The 21,641-nt window shown below is 44.4% G+C and overlaps 1 protein-coding gene across 1 annotated transcript in view; it reads right to left on the bottom strand.

Moving 5' to 3' along the window:
- COL5A1 (collagen type V alpha 1 chain) overlaps positions 1 to 21,641 on the bottom strand; it is a 190,816-nt gene that overhangs the window by 39,938 nt on the left and 129,237 nt on the right. Inside the window, exons 27-37 of the mRNA XM_082207903.1 lie at positions 21,366 to 21,419; positions 15,175 to 15,219; positions 12,671 to 12,724; positions 11,535 to 11,642; positions 9,792 to 9,845; positions 4,213 to 4,266; positions 2,217 to 2,261; positions 2,051 to 2,104; positions 1,885 to 1,929; positions 756 to 809; positions 528 to 581 (exon numbers count right to left, since the gene is read on the bottom strand). Of these exons, the coding sequence (XP_082064029.1) occupies positions 528 to 581; positions 756 to 809; positions 1,885 to 1,929; positions 2,051 to 2,104; positions 2,217 to 2,261; positions 4,213 to 4,266; positions 9,792 to 9,845; positions 11,535 to 11,642; positions 12,671 to 12,724; positions 15,175 to 15,219; positions 21,366 to 21,419 (621 nt within the window). The remainder of the gene's footprint in view (positions 1 to 527; positions 582 to 755; positions 810 to 1,884; positions 1,930 to 2,050; positions 2,105 to 2,216; positions 2,262 to 4,212; positions 4,267 to 9,791; positions 9,846 to 11,534; positions 11,643 to 12,670; positions 12,725 to 15,174; positions 15,220 to 21,365; positions 21,420 to 21,641) is intronic.

Here is a 21,641-nt window from a genome sequence, read left to right on the forward strand (position 1 = left end):
GGCAACCGACTACAACCCAACCAAAGGAATACTGATGATGGTGCTATGGTCCACATTCCCCCACTCATTTTATTGTCCCCTGAAAACTGCTGAAATGTCCTCCTTTTATTCCTTCTGAATAGGGTTGCCTGTTGTACTTACCACTGATTTTCAAATAATGTCTAGGGGGACCCTTAGATGTTTATCAGTGGCTCCTCACAATGAAAAGATCAGCAATGGCAGACAAGGCCCCATAAAGATTTATTAAGTGCTATGGTTGGTGTTTCAATATATCTTGAGTGCCATGGTTTATCTGCCAAGAGATCTTGACCACGTTTAGTCTTACAATATATAATGAATGCCATGGTTGGCCTTCCAAGATATCTTGACTGCCACAGTTGGTCTTCCAACACATATCCCCAGCAGAAAGTTGAACTCTCATTCTGCAATGGAACATGCCCAAGAATCCTCTGCAAAGCATACAAATACACAGAACACAACCACACATCAAGTACCTATCAGAATGGGGAATATCTCTGTGTACTTACAGTTTCACCTCTCTGCCCAGGATGTCCTGGCAACCCATCCTTTCCTGGTGGACCCTAGAGGAGGAAAGAAAATGCTAAGAGGACACAGCCAGCAAGATTTTCTTCACATACAAGGTGTGATGAATCCGAACCAGTGGGTTGTCTTGTAGTAGTTTTTAAAGCTCTGTTTTGGTTTACTGGGTGCATTGGTGGGTCAAGGGCAGATACTTCTCTCTTTGTTGTACTTACTGGAGGGCCTTTGGGTCCAGGAAAGCCAGTAGGTCCTTGGGGCCCTGGAGGACCCTTAGAGACAAAAGAACAAAAGAAAGTTAGTGTTGCCACCTGGTGATGCTAAAGCAATTGGCCTCTCACTTGGGGGTTGGCTCCAGAGCAGGGGGTGGGGCAGGTTTGGTAGAACTTCAAGATCCGTCAATCAGAGGATCTTCTGTTGTTGTTACTACTACAACTTCCCTTCATAAGAACGTAAGAAAATCCTGCTGGTACAGGCCCATGTCCCATCTAGTCTAGCATCCTGTCCTAAAGGGAAACATGCAAGCACAATTCAAGGACAAGAACCCTGTCCCCTCCTGAGGTTTCCAGAAATGGATGTTTAGAAATGTTACTGTCTCCCTCAATGGAGGCAGAGCATAGCCACTATGGCTATCAGACATTGATAACCTCCTTCTCCTCCGTGAACTTGTCGAATTCTATTTTAAAGCCATCTAGGTTGGTGGCTGGGGACGCGGGTGGCGCTGTGGGTAAAAGCCTCAGCGCCTAGGGCTTGCCGATCGAAAGGTCGGCGGTTCGAATCCCCGCGGCGGGGTGCGCTCCCGCTGCTCGGTCCCAGCGCCTGCCAACCTAGCAGTTCGAAAGCACCCCGGGGGCAAGTAGATAAATAGGTACCGCTTACCAGCGGGAAGGTAAACGGCGTTCCGTGTGCTGCTCTGGCTCGCCAGATGCAGCTTTGTCACGCTGGCCACGTGACCCGGAAGTGTCTCCGGACAGCGCTGGCCCCCGGCCTATAGATGTGAGATGGGCGCACAAACCCCAGAGTCTGTCAAGACTGGCCCGTTCGGGCAGGGGTACCTTTACCTTTACCTTTTAGGTTGGTGGCTATCACTGCCTACTGCGGAAGCAAGTACCCTAGTTTCACTGTGTGAAGGAGGACTTTCTTTCCTCTGTCCTGAATCTTCCCACATTCAGCTTCATTGAACGTCCACAAATTCCAGTGTCAGGAGAGGTGGGTGGGAAACCTCTCTCTATTCTCTCCCTCCTGCTGTGACATCATTTTATGAACTTCTATCAAGTTGCCCCTTACTGCCTAAAAGTCCATGTTTATCTCTCATCTAAGCTCCTGTCAGTCTGTTTTTTTTCTTACCCTTTCACCTGGAGGACCAGGGGGCCCATCACCGCCAGAGTTGCCCTTTTAATGAAGAAAAAATAAGGACATTAGAATGAGAGCACTACCAAGGCCAAAAGGACATAAACATCAGTTTGAGCACACAACATAGATCTGGGGGGAGGGTGTCTGGAATCCCAAATACCTTGGGTCCTGGTTTTCCGGTGATGCCTCTCTGACCACGTTCTCCTCTGGGACCCTTAAGATAAGGAAGGAAACTTGTTACGGTGTGACCTGTCTGATGATGCAGAAACTGGTCCGAAAGCTAATCCCAGAGAAGCCAAGAAGCAGGAAGGGACAGGGTGGCTTACCGTTGGGCCCCGCTGTCCTCTTGGTCCAGGTTTACCAGGAGTACCCTAGAACCAGAAAAAAAGAGGTGACCTTAAATCACTTGGAACAGAGTACCTTGGAAGGTGGTGGACTCTTCCTCATCGGTGGTGCTCAAGCAGAGGTTGGATGTCATGGCACTCTCAGGCATGGGATGTCCCGAGTGAGGAATTCACTCTTTATCATCAAAACTATACTTGCAAGTTAGGAAAAGGCATGTCCATCAGTCATATGTCTCTCAGCTACTTCTAGGTATGCACCCAATGAGGCAGCTGCGGCAAAAGAGAGGCCCTGCCCCTGACCTCAGCTTATGTGTTAGCCCCACCCAAGCTCCGCACAGGCAGACAAAGATTCTGCTTGTGTGTAACCTGTTTCTGCTCCTCCTGCTTCAATCCTTTTCTGGTTCCAGGAGACAGTGGAGTAGAAGAGATATGGGCAGGTAGAGGAGGTATGGAAGCCTTTGACTTTACACTTGCCTGACCAATCTCTCCCTCCTCCTGTACCTGTTCTTCACTCTCCAGTCCTGCAGCTTCTCCCACCCCTGCCTCTTGTCTCCTGGCTGTTATAGGCTCCCCCAGCCAAACTGACACCATCTTCTCCCCTATCTGGATTGCAAATGTTTGCAATCTACTCTGAGCAACCAGAATGTTAATGAACATTCTGCTCCATCATATCAGTTCAGTCAAATGCTACCCAGGACAAAATGAAATGTTACTATCTTGAACTCTGTTGATTTTCAACGGATGAGAGGAGGGTGACCAAGATGATCCGGGTCTGGAAACCAAGCTTTATGGGGAACGGTTGAGGGAGTTGGGTATGCTTAGCCTAAAAAAGAGGAGACTTAGAGGAGATATGATAGCCATCTTCAAATATCTAAAGGGCTGTCAAATGGAAGATGGATAAAGCTTGTTCTCGCCTGCTCCAGAGGGTAGGACCAAAACTAATGGATTCAAGTTACTAGAAAGGAGTTTCTAATTAAACATCAGGAATAACTTTTTGAAGGTAATTGCTGTTTGCCAGTGGAATGGACTCCCTCAGAAGGTGGTGGACTCTCCTTCATTTGGAGGTTTTTAAGAAGAGGTTGGATGGTCATCTGTCATGTCTTATATAGTTAAGATTCCTGCATTTCAGGAAATTCGACTAGATGACCCTCAGGGTTTCTTCCAACTTTGTAATTCTATGAGCTGGGCTGGGCTTCAGACAGTTGCAGTAGAGTGGTGTTTTCGCTGCTAGTTTTCCTCACTGCATGGCATTTGAATTTGTCCCATGATTCAGCAAGGAGAGGGTGGCATTTCGTAAGACACGACTCAGTGGAATGAAATGCTGCCAAAAGCCTCCCCTAAAGCGGGCTAGGGGTGTAGGGTGGGGAAGTGATTTGTGGCTAACAATCAAGGGATGAAAATTGTGCACCAGAAAAATAAGAGCAGCCGGGCTGGGGGGAGGGAGACAGAAAGTACATGGCCCCCCTCCCGTCCTCAAGTTATGTAAACTAAATTTAGATGGCACAATATTAACATGTTGAAAAGCAATTTATACCTCCTGCATTCCGATCAAGCATGCCTGTTAGAAGCAATTTGAATTTAAATGAGAGCAAAAGGGAAATTTAACGCTGTCCATGCTCTCTCATTGTAACATGGGTGCTGTTGAAGAACATGAGAGCCCCCACCCCCACCCGTCTGCCAGTCGGTCTCATAATGATGGAAATGGAGTTTGCTTTGCACTTGGACAAATAAACACAAAGCCTTTTAACCAGCCCATCAGTGTTATCCTAATTACAAGGGATCCTTGTCACGTCCCTTACGCTTTGGTTTCCCCATCCTCAGGTGTCATAAACATGCACTGGAGGAAAAATGGGGGCTTCGGAACAGGGCAAAGAGTGATGTGGGTTTCACTAGATGACCCATGGGGTACCTTCCAACTCTACAATTCTGCAATAGGAATGAGTCAAGCATTGGCATAAAAAGAAAAAAAGGCTCTTACCCTTCCTCCTTTCTCACCATTTGCTCCTGGAAACCCTGGAAATCCAATGGAGCCCTGAAGGGAGAGAAAAGAGAGAGAAAGAGAGAGTGAAGGAAGTCACTGTGAACATTCTGTAGCTGCCAAAATAACATCACAAGGCACCCTAGCGACCAAAGAATCGCACTTCCAGGAGAAGAGAAGGAAATGAAGTTGTTGTGGGGCCCTTAACAAGTCAAAAAGAGTGAAATTTCCAAGACCATTCCTTTGTTTGTTTTAAACTCTTATATTGACTTACATAGTTCCCCTCCTCCCCATTTTATCCACACAACAACCCTGTGAGGTAGATTAGTCTGAGAGGCAGTGACTGGCCCAGGGGGCTTCATGGCCTGGTTGGGATTTGAAGCCTGGTCTACCTGGTCCTAGTCTGACACTCTAGCCACAAACCATACCAGCTCTACCCAGCACCCATCTTCTCACAAAGCAGTTTACAATCACTAGAATGCATCAGATAGTGATCAGTAAAACACTACAACAAGATTATTGAATCCAGGAAACAGGAAATTATGTTCACATGTGGTGGGACAGTAAATATGTGCAATTTCTTTGGCAAAGGGGTTTTAAGGAGATAACAAAAATCACTGGGTTAAAGCTGAAAGTCCAGAGGTAACATTATTATTAATTTACGATGGGGTGGAAGGTTCACAGGCTATGAAGGACTTGCTCACAAATTTATTGATAGCTGCACAAATTATTATAGCTAGGAAGTTGAAGGGGAAAGCAGAATATAAAATGGAAGAATGGTATAAAGAGGTGTGGGATATAGCTATTAATGATAAATTAACATGTGCCATTAAATTAACATGTGCCATTAAGGTAAGACTGGGAATATGCAGGAGAAATGATTCTGAGGAGATATGGAGGAGATATGTAGAATTTGTACTGTTAAAACGGAAAGGGGACAAACCATCGCAAGAGGTGTTGAAATTTTGGGAGGTTTTATAGTTACAATGGAATGGTCTCGGTGGTGGGATGCACATTTTTATTCTTATTTAATTATGATTATTACTTTGTCAAAATAAAATAAAAATGATTAAAAGAAAAAAAGTTATTGAATCCAATTGCAACAGGACAAACAAGGAAATGGTAGAGTCCTCCCAGAGCAAGGCATGGTGAGGTGAGGTGGCCCAAAAGATTGCCCAATGTTGTAGTCAAAACTATAGATGATGCTTTTTTCGAATGTCATCTTCACAGAGAAGAACATGATAGGTGACTTTGCCCCGTTATGAGGAAACACATTGAAAGGACACTGGAAGTGCTATGTGGAATATTACTTGACTGATACAAACAATATTATCTAGCTCTGATTCCTGCATTGCAGGGGGCTGGACTAGCTAAGCCTTGGGGTCCCTTCCAACTCTATGATTTTATGATTCTGTGAAATATATACAGGCAAGGAACGAATCTTCCTGGTTAATTATGTCTCAAACATCAAACAAATCTGTCCCCCACCCATCAAGCATTAAAAATAATAAAACACCATGCTTAAAAAAATATCAAAGAAAAACAACAACATTAACATTGCTCCAAACACACAGTATCTCTAGAGGCTGTGATAAAATATGGGGGGGGGGAGAGATTTCTAATCAAAGCACAGGGTATTTCTCATTTTCTTAAAAAAGAGAATTTGTGGACACCCACTCAAAATGAAAGTCTGCATGGGGTGGGCACCCCCTTTTATCCTAGAAATGGGGCCACCACTTTTATGCTACAGTGGCACTGCCTTTGTCATCATTATCCTTAATTAATTATCTAACAGTTTGCATGGAGAGTAATATGGGAGCCTGGCTTTGGTGCTCTCCTCCTTAAGACTGCTCAGAGTGGAAGCACAGAGAGGGAGGCAGTCGATGCCGGCATCAAAGGGTTTCCTCAGAGCGCCTACAGCGGCATCACCCGGGATGCTTTGATTCCTTACTCCCCTGGTACCCTGTCGGATCTCTCGTGTGCACTCCTGGCGCCTGGAGTAGCATCCCTGCTTAATAATTTAAGGTTGATGAGGCAGCTTGAATGCTACGAGCTCTCGTCTTGAAGAGGCATTTATTATGAGCGTAAATTTTCCTAGAGATTTGCAAAAGGTTTGCAGGCTCTGAAGATCTGTTTATTTAAAATTGCTTTTGTGTTTAAAACTGGGGGGTGGGGGTGGCGTAGCTAACTGCAAAGCTAAATGGCAGCATAATCTTACATCTCTGAACACAACAGGGGGATAATCGCATTGAGGGACAACCATAGGCTTTGGAACAGCAAAAAAAGTAACACATGGGAACAGTAATGATTCAAGGATTTTGAGGATCTAAACTCAAGTCCACACATTTCGATCTAATGTCTGAGCAAACTCAAAGATCAATATCTGAGGACTCAGACAAGGCCTCAGACACCGATATGTCTAATGGGAACGGTTGCCCACAAAATGGCAGAAAAGTGGCAGCAGTTATGCAGGCCAATAGAGACTCAGATGCCTACATAGACAGATATGTATCTGAAGACAGGTATCTGAAGGTATCTGAAGAAGTGTGCATGTACATGAAAGCTCATACCAATAACAAAATTAGTTGGTCTCTAAGGTGCTATTGGAAGGATTTTGTTTGTTTGTTTCGACTATGGCAGACCAACATGGCTACCTACCTGTAACTATACATAGACAGAATCTGCCATGCCCTAACGTGTGACTAGACCACAGCATTGGCATCATTTTCACAGAAATTTAAAATCCTTTCTAATTAACCAGCTCTCAAAGTGCAAATGTAGTGCTGAATCTTGCAACCACTAATCAATCTGAAATACAATTAATGCATAAGGCCATGGAGGATCGTGCCCTGAAGCTCAAGGAACAATCAGACAGAAATAGATGTATTTCCCCCCAAAAAACATAGGCCTACCCAGAGAATCAGGAAAGAAGAGACATGGCTCAATTTTTGGTGGATTGGATACTTACTTTGAATATAAATACCACCATGTCAATAGCAGATGTGGAGAGGGCACACAGAGTCCCTGGAGGCCGAAGCAAAATGGGTGAAGCCTCGCGTAATATTGTCATCTGCTTTAAGCACTATAGACTTTACAACATTTAAAGCACTCTGTAACATCAGGGGCTTAAAATATGAAGAATCCAGCACTGCCATATTTCAAGAAATCAATCTGGTCTGGTCACTCTCGCCCAGCAACGAGATTTTCGCCCTTATACAGCTGCCCTGAAGGAGGCTGGCATTGCCTACCATTGAGGCTTTCCTTTCAATATTAATAGCTCAGCACAGACAGTGTGTGCTGGGTGACAACCAACCAGCTGAAAATATGCTAAAAGATCTTCAACTTTCAACATCGGTTAACGTAGCTGACGGTGCCCTCTCACAACTTAGGAAAAGGCAATCTCCCCTGGAACGTCAAGATAAACAAGAAAAACAGGACACCACACACTTGATCACAATACTCTCTGTTTTATTCATCTATCAAGAGTGCAGTTATCCAGTGTCAAAATATTTAAGGTACTTGTATTTGTGCTTATCACCCCGTCATGGGAATGGAAGGCTTGGAGTAAAGCTGATGGCCCCTGCTTGCTCCCATGTTTGCCTGGGCATTTGTGTGGCAGATCTCTACTGCTCATGTGATTCTGCACAAGTGGAGCTTTCTGCTCCCAGGGCAGCTAAAGGTTGCATGTTTGGCAAAGTTGGTTCTGTATCATACCAATTATGATAGTCCGGTGTTTGATGAAAACCTCCAGGAAGGGCCATTGATACTTTGGCAATTGGTAAAATCTTCCAAAAACATTATACTTCCCTGTACTCATCCCGACAATCCTTCACAATCCTCTCTAGAACTTTATCCCAATAGGAAGTACAGGAAGCAATAAAAAGACTAACATTGGGCAAATCACCAGGACCAGAAGGCTCCTCAGGGGAATATTATAAGGCAGGCACAGGCAAACTCCAACTCTCCAGATGTTTTGAGACTACAATTCCCACCATCCCTGACCACTGGTCCTGTTAGCTAGGGATGATGGGAATTGTAGTTCCAAAACATATGGAGGGCCGGAGTTTGCCTATGCCTGTTATAAGACATTTGAAATGGAGCTCTCACTCTGGTAAATTAGACTATTTAATTCAATTTTAGATTGAAGTGAAATTCTCCAGACATGGTGAACCACAGAACTGACCCTATTGCTGAAACCAGGGACTCTTATAGACCTATTGCTTTCACGGCAGTAATGGCTGAAAAGATTAATAATTTTATTGGACAATATATTTCAACCGGCCAAACTGGCTCTATACCATACAGGAATATATTAGACTCAGTAAGGAGAATCCTTATTGTTATTCATGAGCTCCACACACAAAACTCGTCTGGAACTTTAATTTCTCTCGATGCCTTCAAAGTCTTTGACAGAATTCAATGGCACTTTAAAAAATATTTATTATCTAAATGACAATTTGGTAAGCAATTCCTGCATATGATCAATCAATTTTACCTACAGTCTAACATCATCATTACAGTAAATGGGTATGACACCAAACCCATCCACCTCAATAGGGGCACTTGTCAAGGTCACCACTGCTCTTTGTAGTGGTGATAGAGGTGCTTGCCATTCATTTGCGGGCAGATGCAACTATTTAGGGTGTAAAAATGAGAAATATGGAGCACAAAATCAGTATGTTCACTGATGACACTGGTTAATTTTCTGACTCTCTTAATGCACTCCAACCACTCAAAACACAATTGAATGCATTTCATGCAGCTGTGGGACTGGAAATAAATTATGCAAAATCTGCCATTCTTCCAATTAACTTACCCACAATGACTTTTGAACAACTAATATCACAATCAGAATTTAGTATTGCTCACGGTGCCTTTAAATATATTGGCATTAATTTAACATCAGATCTTAAGCAGCTTAGCTGCAGAAACTATGAAACTCGCTCAAAGATATTTCCCAAGAATTGGTGAAATGGAAGCATTCAAATCTCAGTTGGCTTGGCAGGATAGCTGTGATTAAAATGTCTATTCTTCTAAAGTTTTCATTTTTTTTTCAGGTTTTGCTCATCTGTATTCTCTCTTCTCTGCTTAAAAATGGCAATGAAAGCTAATTATATTTGTCTCATTCAGGGGGAAAAATCTAGAATAAATTATGAAATGTCATAATAAGGGACGTCTTGGAGCATTTCAGATTAAATCTCAGATCCCCTTGATTAGGGAACAAAATGACATTCCATGGGTGCACATTGAGGCCCCTCCCCCTTCACCATCAGTAGGGGCACTTCCTTTCCTAAAACTATCCCGGACAGAGTGGAGAAAGATCCATACTCCATTTTTAAAGGTTGCTGGAATGGAGGGACTAGGACTCAGTTCTGGCCCCCAAACTCTCACCATTGGCTCCACTGCTAGACCATACATCATTCCGACAGGAGGATAAATACGGACAATTTAAAAAGAAACTTGAGAAGAGAGGCATCTCTCAGATACAAGACCTTCTTCCTAGAGGTATAGCAATCTCTGAAACTTTCTAATGTGAGCATCCCAAATAGATAATTCTCCACAAACAAAACAAGGCTTACCTTGGGGCCAAGTCTCCCAGGATATCCCGGTAACCCAGGAACGCCAAGCTTGCCCTGTAAAAACAAACCAATATTTAAGAAATGAAGAGAACAGGTTTTATTTGGGGAACTCTATATTTAACTTAACTCAAGAATTAACCTTTATGCTTACACAATACCAAAAACGGACTTGTATCTATCATTCGTCTTATTCAGAACAGGGTGGTGCGGTTGTACCCAGTGCAAGCCTTGCTCAGAGTAGATCCACTGAATTTAATGGACATGACTGCCTTAGAGCCATTAATTTCAATGGGTCTGCTCTGAGTAGGACAAATAGACTCATTAAAATTAAAAAAAAAACCTGACTAACCTTGGTTTGCTAGTTTCAGTTCATTTGCTTTGACTAAAACTGTGACACAGCTCAAGTATTTTTGGGGTGGGAAGGAATCCCTAGCTTTGGGACATGATCCAAAATGAAGACTAGGCCAGCATCGGATGGGTGAATGATGGGCAGCCCTTTCTCTACCCGACTTCATGGTTCCAGGGTAATCCAAGAAATAGTAACAGTAATAACAGAATAGGTTTTGATCCACCCCTGGTCTCCTGAACCTAGAGAGTTCTGCTTGGACAAGACATTACCAGTGGCACCAGTAAAACGATCCAGGTAGTATTTGGTATATCGATCCTCCCTTAAAGAGGGCACGTATTGCGGTGAGACCTGGAAACCGACACCCTGTGTTGTGGGTGGGTACGATTGGTCAGCCACAACACCCAATTGGAAGGTCCCTTGTAGCTGGGTGCAAACTGGTCAATGGGATGCAATCCAAACGGTTTGAGGGGCCTATTTATACCCATGCATGTGACCCAGAGCTTCCTCTTTCAGCGTGCGCATTCGGAACACTCACCCACCTCTCCCTACTTTTAGGGTTTTGCACTTGACCATGCTCTGCCGTCGTGTGTCATCTGTTGTTGGGACAGGGGCATGGCAGGAATTTCTCTCACTTGGCTGATTGGCTGTTGACATTTGGGTTCTGCCTGCTGCGTAGCAAATCGTCACAACTTGCAAGGTTGCGGATAGGCTCTGGCTCAGGTGATAGGGATGGGAGAACGCTCTCACCATTCCTATGTGAAAGGTTTTCCGTTAAAGGAATCCAGGGACTTGATGGTGTGGCCAACCCAGAGAAGGAGTTGTGCCTGTGCCTGAGTCCAGGGGGACATTTGGGTGGTGGAGACAGCCTGTTCCCAGCTTTCCGCTTATCCAGGTGTTCACCCTTGGCTGACCTATGCTGGAACCCTGGGTCAGTGCTACCTGCATGGCAGGGAGTTAGTGAACCAGAGCCTATGCAACCAATCACTTTCTGTAATCAATAAAGTTGTGGCCTAAATTCTGCCAAAAACCAAAATTTGAGTAAAGTGTGAATTTATTTAGGGGGGAGGTTTCTGGGTCTGAACACGCAAATCTCTTAACTAGCAGGAAGTCTGATTGGAACAGACATAGATGCTGTAGAATAAATCCTAAATTCTGACTGTTCAAAACCTTATCACAGAGCTTTCCTATGTGTGTCATAGGAGTGCCATGCGAACGCTCCCCACACTCCTCCCAGAGCTGGAAAGGGGTTAGTTTAACCTCTGGTTTGCTAGTAAAACAGTGTTGCGAAATGATGCATGTCTAAAAAGTGTGCCACCAACATGAAAAGTCTGGCAAACTCTGCTCTATCATAACTCATCACATGTTCCCCAATACCATTCACATAGTGCTCTTACTTTTTCTCCTGCAGGGCCCAGAGGACCAGGGTCGCCGTTGGGGCCTCCGCGACCCTTTGGCCCTTCAGGGCCATCTTCGCCTCGTGGACCTGGGGGTCCGATTTCCCCCTGTCAAGAATCAGAAAAGAGATGAATTTCTTGATCCTTTACAAAGCCCATCTCACACTCACCATTAAGCTGTAGGTTAATTTTTAAGAGTAATGTTAAACAGAATTGCAAAACAACAACAACATCCCAACATTTTTCCAGAGCAGAACTCAAGTCAGCTTACAGATAAAAATACAAAACACATATAAAATACAAAAAGCGTAAAAAGCAAATATCATAATCAAGCAGTAATTAAACTTTAACACAATTAAAACAATATAAAAATATCTATTAAAATGCATATAATAAAAGACCGCACAGCCCTATTAAGAGCATGTTCCTTTAGAAATAGTCACTTCCCAAAGGCCTGTTGGAATAAAATGGTATTCACTGGTGGCGGAAGGACAGCACTGAGGAAGCCAGTCTGGCTTTTCTAGAGAAGGAATTCCAAAGTTTGAGAGCTGCCACTGGGAAGGCCCTCTCCCACATCCCTACCAAGTGTGCTTTGGCAATGAACTACCAAGGTGTCAGTTTTCAGCCCTGCCCAGACCTGGAAACTGAGGTCTCCAAAGAGGAGGAGGAGGAGAAGGAGCAAATGGATGAGGACCCTGCCCCCAGCAGATCCTATACTGCTAGCAAGCGGAAAGAGCCAATGAATCCATATATCCCTGCCCCATGACTGGAGATCCCATCTTCAACTGCCTGCAGTTCCTGGACTGCCCTGCTATAAGTTAACATAAGTTATGTGAAAGTCACAGCAACAAAACATACTTCCTATTCTCCAACTTTCAGGCCTTGTCTGAAGTAGGGAGTGTCAGATTCTGTCACTGTCTAGAGAAAAACTGTCCCTTCCCAGAGGATCTGTATACCTTCAGATGAATTGCAGAAGAAGGCAGGAAGTGAAAGCTTATGTCTTTGAAACACTCTGGAATGCCTCATTCTTGCAGGCAGAAGGGGTTATTCTAGGGTAGCAGCTCTGGGATCTACTCCCAGTGGCAACCTCAGTATCACGACCAGCTTTGAAGACCATGTTTACAAAAAAAACTCACCCTGTCTCCTTTGATGCCCATGTCGCCCTTGAAACCTGGGAAGCCATCTTCACCCTGGATGAGGACAAATCATTATCATCATTATGATTAATTGCCCGTTCTTCACCCCAAGGTCCCATAACAGGTGACAACTTTAAAATACAATATTAAGAACAATTTAAAATGACTTACAAAAGTAAGGTGGACCCTAAAAATATACACCTCAAGTGCCAAAAGGCGGGGAAAAGAGGTGCATCTTCAGCATCCTCCAGAAGCTGTGCAATGAAGGTGCCAGGCACACCTCTGTGGGGAGGGACTTCCATGGCTTAGAGGCCACCACAGAAAAGGCGCCTCCCTTGGGCCACCCCACCCCCAGCAGAGTGGGGGTGAGAGGCTGAGAGTGGAGGAACTACCAAGAGGCACTCCCTCTGCTGATCTCAGCACCTGAGAGGGTCTGTAGGAAAGGAAGATGCCTTTCAGATATTTGGGGCTTAAGTCGTTTAGGGCTTTAAATATCAGTGTGAGCACCTTTCATTGGACCTGGAAATGAACTGGCACATAGTTATGGGTTGGAGACAATGGAGGAGTGTGCCAATGCAGCTGTTTCAAAACAGGGGTTGTGAGAGATCCAAATGGAATCCCCGCCAGGAATCTGGCCACTGCATTTTGGATCAACTGAAGTTTGCAAGTCATATTTGAGGGTTCTCCACAGTTAAAGGATAGAGGGAAGGATTGAAATGGCACCACACTTCTATTCAAGGAATCCTCCATTGTAGTGATGGACATCATAACCCTCCCCCTACATCTCAGATTTATCTATGCCCTCCACAGCCAAGGGAGCTCAGACACTATGGCTAGCCCCAAGGTCACCCAGTAAGTTTCATCACTAAGTATTTGAACCCTATTCTCCAACGTCCTAACTCAATGCTGTAACTACTGCACCACACAGGATCTCACATTAAAGACTACAATTCCCATCATTCCTTACCACTAGGGTTAATGGGAGGTGCTGCAGTTTTGGGGAGATGTATCATATTACCTACTCCTGATCTTCAATCTTCCCTCCACCTCAACAGCCTATGTTGCTTTTAGGAAACAGCTTGTCTACTAGGGATGCCTGCCCTGTAGCACAGATTTCCTTCCTGAAGGACCCCCCAATTAGCTACTAAGGAACCCCAATGTTCTTTTTATTAAACCCACTTCTCAGGAGAAATGATTCTCTGCCCCCCATCTCCTCAAAGAGGCTTTTATCTCCCACACAGAGGTAATGCAGGTAATATTTCGGTCCAGTGGGAAGAAAGGAAGGCCTCGTTTCCACAGCAACCAGGTCCTGCCTGGGGCAAAGGAGGACCAGCTAGTACTGTGATGATAAAAGAAAACAGCAACAACATAGCAGTGTGCCCCTCCTCACTCTCCCACCTCCCAGAAATAAGCTTCTGTAGTGTAAGGCTATGTTTTCTCAGAGGGAAACCTTTGGCCTGAACAATATATCCGATCAATTTCTGTGTAGGAACCTTGTCGAAGGCTCCCTACCATTGCCTACCCCCCCCAACTAAAAAACCCAGGGGTGCCCTCTGTCTGTTCAAGCTGCTGAAGGCAGGACTGTCAGTTCAACTGATATAAATACCAGGAACTAGCCGGCACTCCAGCAACAAATTATTTTCATCGAGGCCATCTCGCGCCAGTCTTTTCAGAGAGAGCTCGAGGACAGCACTAATATTTCTTCCAGGTTTTAACCGCAGACTTCCAATCGATAGTGTATCAAGTCCTAAAGCAAGCCTGTCAGGTGCTAAAATGCGGATGTGGTAATGAAAAAACAACATGGGGGGGGGGTTGAGGAGGCTGCTGGTAGCTGGTCTTCCTGCTTATAATTGTCAGATTTCCCTGTGATGGACTATGGGCATGAACAAAGGGAAAAGTGAGGGGGATTTAAAGCTTGGACCAGGCTGGAATATTACACAGCCTCTGCTCATCCTTCGGGAGAACATAACCGTGTACCTGAAAATATACAGAAAGCCTCCTTGTCAAAAAAGCCTTTAAACACAGCATTTTAATAGATGCTGCTGCTGCTGCCTCTGGCTGTTAAGTCCTTTGCACATGCCAAATTCCCAGGGAATCTCCTAAGCTCGTTCTGCAAACGGCATCACTCAGAAACATCTATAGCTGTAATTGGGACTGTCGCATCGGGGTGTGTGTGTGTGTGTGTGGTTTCCGCTCTGCAAAGAGAAAATATGAAAGGAAACCTCTGTGTGTTAAGACCTACAGGTTCCATAGCAAGGAAATTCTGCATCGAGGGTTATCATGCAAATTAATCACAGAAGTCTGCATTTAGGGATACAGGCATTGCAGAAGTTCCCCCTCCTCCACAATTTGGGTTTGTTTTTTTTCTTACCAAGGAGTAGGAAAGACTGTCAATCAGGGATGGGGAAGCTTTTTTTGGCATGAGGGCCACATTCTGCTATGGCCAGCCTTCTGTGATCCATTTCCTAGAGAGAGTGTCATTTAACTAATGGTCATTTACTCACCTTCTCCCCCTTGGTTCCTTTCAAGCCACGGATGCCGTCAGCTCCCTTTGTGGGGGTGGGGAGGGGGAGAGAAACAACATCAAAATAAATTAGTAAAGTCTGGCACAGAGAGAATGGAGGTGGGGCAAGAAACATGACTTGTTCATTAGTGATGGTTTAAAACTCCTAGTGAACACAGGAAGCTGCCTTATATGGTGTCAAAACATTGTCCTTTCTTGCTCAGGATGGTTTACACTCCCAGAGGTTTCAGGCAATGGAAATTCCCAATTGCACCTGGGGATGTCAAAGATTGAACTACGGAACTGCTCCCACTGAACGAAGGCCATTCCCCTAAAACATGGGTAGGCAAACTAAGGCCCGGGGGCCGGATCCAGCCCAATCGCCTTCTAAATCCCACCCATGGATGGTCCGGGAATCAGTGTGTTTTTACATGAGTAGAATGTGTCCTTTTATTTAAAATACATCTCTGGGTTATTTGTGGGGCCTGCCTGGTGTTTTTACATGCGTAGAATGTGTGCTTTTATTTAAAATGCATCTCTGGGTTATTTGTGGGGCACAGGAATTCATTCTTTTCCCCCCTTCAAAATATAGTCTGGCCCCTCCAAGGTCTGAGGGACAGTGGACCGGCCCCCTGCTGAAAAAGTTTGCTGACCCCTGTGCCTAAAAATATATATATTAAGATTCTAGTTCTCAAAGTTTAATTATTTACTGAATTTCTACCACACCTTTTCTTCCCAAGAAGCTCAAGCTAGAATACAGTGTTCTCACTGTCTTCATTTAATCTCCAAGACAACCCTGTGAGATTGCGTAGACTGAGAGGCAGCGACTGGCCCAAGGGCACTTAGTGAGCTGCGTGGCTAAGTGGGGATTTGAGCCCTGGTCTCCTAGGCTCTCTATCTACTACACCATTACTGGCTGTGAACAGCTGAATTTAACAGGAAGCTACCTTCTTCTAGCTCAGTACTATTCACACTAACTGGCAGTAGCTCTCCAGGGTTTCCCAGCCCAATCTGCAGATGCCAGGTATTGAAACTTGAACCTACATGCAAGGCAGCTGCTCTATTGATTAGCTGTGGGTGCTTCTGATGAACATAGGAAGCTGCCTTCTACTGAGTCAGTCCATTGGTCCATCTAGTGTAGTGTTGTCTACACAGACTGGCTCTCTAGGTTTACAGACAGAGGGCATTCCCAGCCCTAGGTAGAGAGGCTGGGGACTAAAACTGAGACTTTCTGCATGCAAAGCATATGCTCTGCCACTGAGCTATGGTCCTCTGCCATGAAGAGGAGGAAGTATTTGACATGAATTTGACATTCTCTTCATATAGCATCAGGCTACAGGGTAAACTGCTCTAATTGTATATTTTATCTTTATGAACGCTGTTTTTATTGTGTTATGCGAGCTGGTCTTTGACCGTAATAAATTATCTACACATCTACAGGGTAGCTGAAAGAGATAGTCAATTTCATGGAAAGCGACAGTAAAATCAACGGTTCTACTATGAGTAGGATACAACTAAAAGTATCCAAGATAACACAACAAAACAAAACATATTGGGCAATATTTCAACTGCTGAAAACATACACCAAGAGAAGCAAACATTCACATGCAGAGACAGGAAGGGCTTGGTCTTTTGGAAAAAAAGATGCCCTAAAAGTCAGTTGAAGAAACGGGCTATATATTTTCCCAATCTGTACCCAAGGAAGATTTTTAAAAGGCAGAGCATTAATTGAAGGAAGGGTGCAGAATGATTCTACTTGAACCCACGGGATCTCCAGTGAATCATTAAGAATATGCATTATTTTTTTAACCTGAAATGTATTAGAATATAATTTAAGATTAGGCACTCCTATTCTTACTTTGTGTCTAGAGCAATATAAAGTTCACTTACCAATTTGCTTAGGAAGCTCAGGGGATTTTTAATATGTTTTAGTATAGTAATACTAAACAATAAAATCAATAATACTAAAAAATAAAATCAAGAAAAATTCACAACCACACTTTAAAACATACAAAAGTATGGTTGTGATCCCCCCCTTGGTTTTCTTGTTCTATCTTTTTCTAATCTACTTTGAGGGTATTTTTAATGATCAAATGGCGTATAATTCGTATGACATAAATAAATAATAAATAATAATTGACCAGATGCAAAATATGAGAAAAATGTGACCTAAAAACAAGGCAAATGCAAACTGAATAACAAAACAAATTAACAGCAGTTAGGAACTAAGCAAGTGGCAGGTTGTTTTTGTTTTTTTAAAATAATTTTTTATTAAAGATTTCCATGAACTACAAAGAACAGTCCACAGAATAGAAGACTGGGAACCTCAGGATTTAAAACTAGAAGATCGGGAGACATGAGATTTAACACGAGAAGACTGGGAATCACGGGATTTATAATGAGTAAATTGGGAACCAGAGGATTGCACTCCCTCCCATGGGCATAGCCAGGATTTGGCGCGGGGGGGGGGGGAGGACACCCACCTGTCATCATCCTCTCTGGCTGTCTGGCAAATTCAAAATGAATTGTCTCAACAACAGTTATTTTAAATTACTTTCTTTTGACCCTAAGTGCTCAGAAAAATCTGTCAGAAATTTATACAATTTCTATTCTTACTTAAGTATATGTATTTTTATTTACTTGATTGGGGGGGCAGATCCCCCCCCCCGTGCCCCCTCTCCTGCTGCCTCCTCTCTCCTGCCTCCAGTTTCTCCTGCTGCCCTCAGCCAGCCTTTCTTCCAATATTTGAAGCCAGAATCTGAAGCTGCTCCCATAGCTAAGAGGAAACCTCCTTAGCTATCTCCATTGTACATACAGATTCTTTTAAACACTTTTCTCTTTCTGAATTATTTAACCCCTTTATTTAATATAATAAGAAGAAAAAGGGGGTTCAAGCTGTGATCTGTATTAGGTAGGTGAGTTTCTTCCACTCATAATTTACACCTCTCTCTCTAAGGCAGATCAAAGAGACTTGCATTAAGGAGAATTTGGGGGAGACTCAATTGGCCAAGCCCCCTCTTGTGGCACAAATGTGTCATGCCTGCCATTAGAATCAAGCAAACACTACAAAGGTAAGAGAATCCTTGTTTATTTGGCTGCCAGTTGCAACTAAGGTCCATACCAAATGACCATCTAGCTTTGCATTGTCATCACTGACTGGCAGCAGTGGCTATCCAAGATTTCAAGCAAGGGACATTCCAAACCCTACCTAGCAAAGCACTTGGGGATTGAATACAGGACCTTCTGCATATAAAGCACATGTTCTACCACTGGGCTATGGACTTTTTCCTAAACAAAGTATTCTAGTCCTCATGGTTCTGAATTAAATGAGAAGCTGGAGGCCATCTTATATCAAGTCAGATCCTCTGCTCCATCTATCTCAGTGTTGTCTACACAGACAGGCAGAGCTCTGATCCATCTAATTCAGTGTTGTTTACACGGACAGGCAGAGCCATAACTCTCTCTCTCTGTGTGTGTAGCCAGGTTTTTTGCCCCAGGTGAAATCCCCAGAGGGCTGCCATTGAGGCTCTTAGCCTGTGTGTGGGTGTGCAAATGTGCAAAGGTGGGTCTTTGAGCCGCGTGAAAGATTTACCCCTGCTGACAGGCATAAGCTCTCCATGGTTTCAGGCAGGAGGTGTTTCCCAGGCTTACCTGAAGATGCCATTGGGGATTGAACCTGGGACCTGCACGCAAAACAGTTGCTCTGCCATTGAACCATGGCCCAAAAGACTTTGATACAACCCGTCGGCTGAATTGGCAGCCAATTCCTATCACTACTCCAACTAATGCCTACTTGATGTTTCTTGTGCCCTTTGGGTAGAGGCCCAAGAAAGAGGGGCGGGGAGGGAGGGAGAAGGAGAGAGAGAGAGAGAGAGAGCGCGCGCACGCTTTGGAATCTCATCCACAGGCAGGCTCAGTGTACATTTTAACATGTATTTCAACAATCTTGCCAGCTTCTCTAGGGATTGGCTTGAGGGGTGGGAGTGGGGAGCATGCTTGGCATAGAATGTAGTCAATATTAATAGATTTGAAAGCCTACAAAGTTCTTAGCTGGCTGTTGCGGCGCCAAGAAAGGTGAGGAAGGCAAAGGCTGCAAGAAGGGGCTCTGTCTAGGGAGCATCATCAAGCCAATAGCAGACAGGAAGGAGGCATCTGCCGTTCCTTGGGAGAGTCCAGTGGGAGGAAAAAGGATCAGTTGGTCAGAAATTATTCTTCCTGGATTCCAAAGTTTCAAATCCTTGGTCTTATTTCTTTAAGTGGATGAGATGCATTAGTAATAGGAGCTCTCTAAGGTACTGTTGCATACATATGTTGTTGCTTTTTAAAAAAATAATAATAATATCAAAATGCAGTGCAGAGCGCTGCCCATCTTAAGAACCTAAGGAGATCCCTGAAGATGGATCAGGCCAATGGCCCATCTAGTCCAGCATCCTCTTCTTACAGTGGCCAAGCAGAAATCTGTAGGAAGCCCTCAAGCAGCACCTGAGCATAAGAGCCCTCTCCTCTCCTGTGGCCACCCTATGCAAGAGCTGCTATTTCTCAACTTCTCTCATGGAGGATAAGGCTATCAATGGCTAGTAACCACAATGGCTATGCTTCACCTCCATGGTCAAAGGTGGCAAACGCTTCTGAGTACCAGTTGTGGAAACCAAAGGAGTGGAGAATGCTCTGGTGCTTGGATGCTTGAGGGCTTTCCTTTAGGGCATTTTATGTTGTTAAATAAAATAACAGGTGCATAAATGTGCAAAACTTAGTTGGGTAGTTGTAGTAGGAGTACTCCACCTATGTGACTAGGTTGTCCCAGCCACTCTGGGTGGTTACAACCCTTGGTTGTCCCTGACTATTGGCCATGCTACCTTCTGAGGCTGATGAGAGTTGGAATTCAGCAACACTGGGAGGGCCAAAGGTTCTCTTTCCAGCTGCTTTTGAACATACCTGCTGCTGACCAGATGCACCCCATCATATGCTGGATTAGGCCAATGGCCCATCTAGTCCAGCCTTCTGGTCTCACCATGGCCAACCAGTTGCATCAATGGCAAACCCATAAGCAGGACCTGAGTGCAAGAGCCCTCTCCAGTTGTGTCCCCCATTGTCTGGTACTCAAAAGGTGACTGCCCCTGAGCATGGAGGTTCTGCTATCATAGTAGTTGTCTAAGGAGAGTCCTGCTGGATCAGGCCAAAGGCCCATCTAGTCCAGCATCCTGTCCTCTCAGTGGCCCACCTGATGCCCCAAAGGAAAACAACCAGCAGGATCCGAACACAAGAGCGCTCTTGCCTCCTTTGGTTTCCAGAAGCTGGTTTGCAACACCATTGCAACGCACTCTCTTGCTTTTACCCAAGACATTTTCTCTTATTGAGACTTTGGGTTTTTGTTTTGCTTTTTTGCACTCCTCTCGTCAAGGAGCTAGCCTCATCCCTCAGGTGGCAGGAAAGAAAATTCTGATCAAACGGAAAGGAAGATCAAATTATGCGTTGTGCCGGTTCAGAGGAAGGGTGCCCTTCCCCCCACTCAGAAGGCAGCTTCTTTCGTAAGCAATTGGCGGTCTGCTCTTTTCACCAAGAGAAAAATAAACCAAATGAATTTAAAAATAGGGGCCAGGCCAGGGGGCGGGGGCGGCATTAGGGTTGCCTTTGCTGAGGATACAACATTTTGTGAAAACATTCCTATTTGCTGGGCAAGCAAAAGACCAACCATTGTGCTAAGAGGGTTGCTGTTTTTAAAAGGAAATAGCTGGAAAAAATACAGAAAATATTAATCTAATTTAATTTTCAAGGCCTTGTGTTGTTGTTCTTTAGGTAGGTGGTTATAGGCAGAGGTCTTTCCCAGCCATACCTGGAGACACATTTTTCACCACAGAATGGTGGACTAAGATGGGCCATTGGTCGAATTCAACACAGCTCTCCTTAGGTGTGAACTAGTCTTTATGACAAGACCTGCACTGCATCACAAAGGCATCTTCAAGCACTCCTGTTTAACTCCAGTTTCTCAGCACCAATTCTCATGTTATGTGACCAGATGGTAGTGATGATGCGTGGGGCGGGAACACCCATTTTTTTCACCCGGGCCGCAAAAGATTTCTTCCAGTGCTCATTCAACCTTCTGTGCTTCGGTCAGAAGGGGAATGTTTTGCTTTCCAGGGGCATCTCTGTATTCAGCAGAACCAAAAGGTTTGTTTCCCTCCACTTTCTTACCTTTACACCACGAGGGCCAGGATATCCAATTGGGCCCTGGGGGCCAGCTGGACCCTACGATTAAAACAAAAAGAGATTTTTCTGGTTTTATTCAGCAGTGGTAATTCTCATTCTCTCACCCCACCCAGAGAAAACATCCTTTCAGCTCTCCAGAATCCCAAACAAAGGAGAGTTCCTGCCCTACCTAGAAATATTATTGGGGATTGAACCTGGGACAGTTTGCATATAAAACAGGGGCTCTACTGCTGATCTGTGTCCCTTCCCATAGAAATAAAG

The sequence above is a fragment of the Podarcis vaucheri genome, assembly GCF_965113315.1.
Source record: "Podarcis vaucheri genome assembly, chromosome: Z".
NCBI lineage: Eukaryota > Metazoa > Chordata > Lepidosauria > Squamata > Lacertidae > Podarcis > Podarcis vaucheri.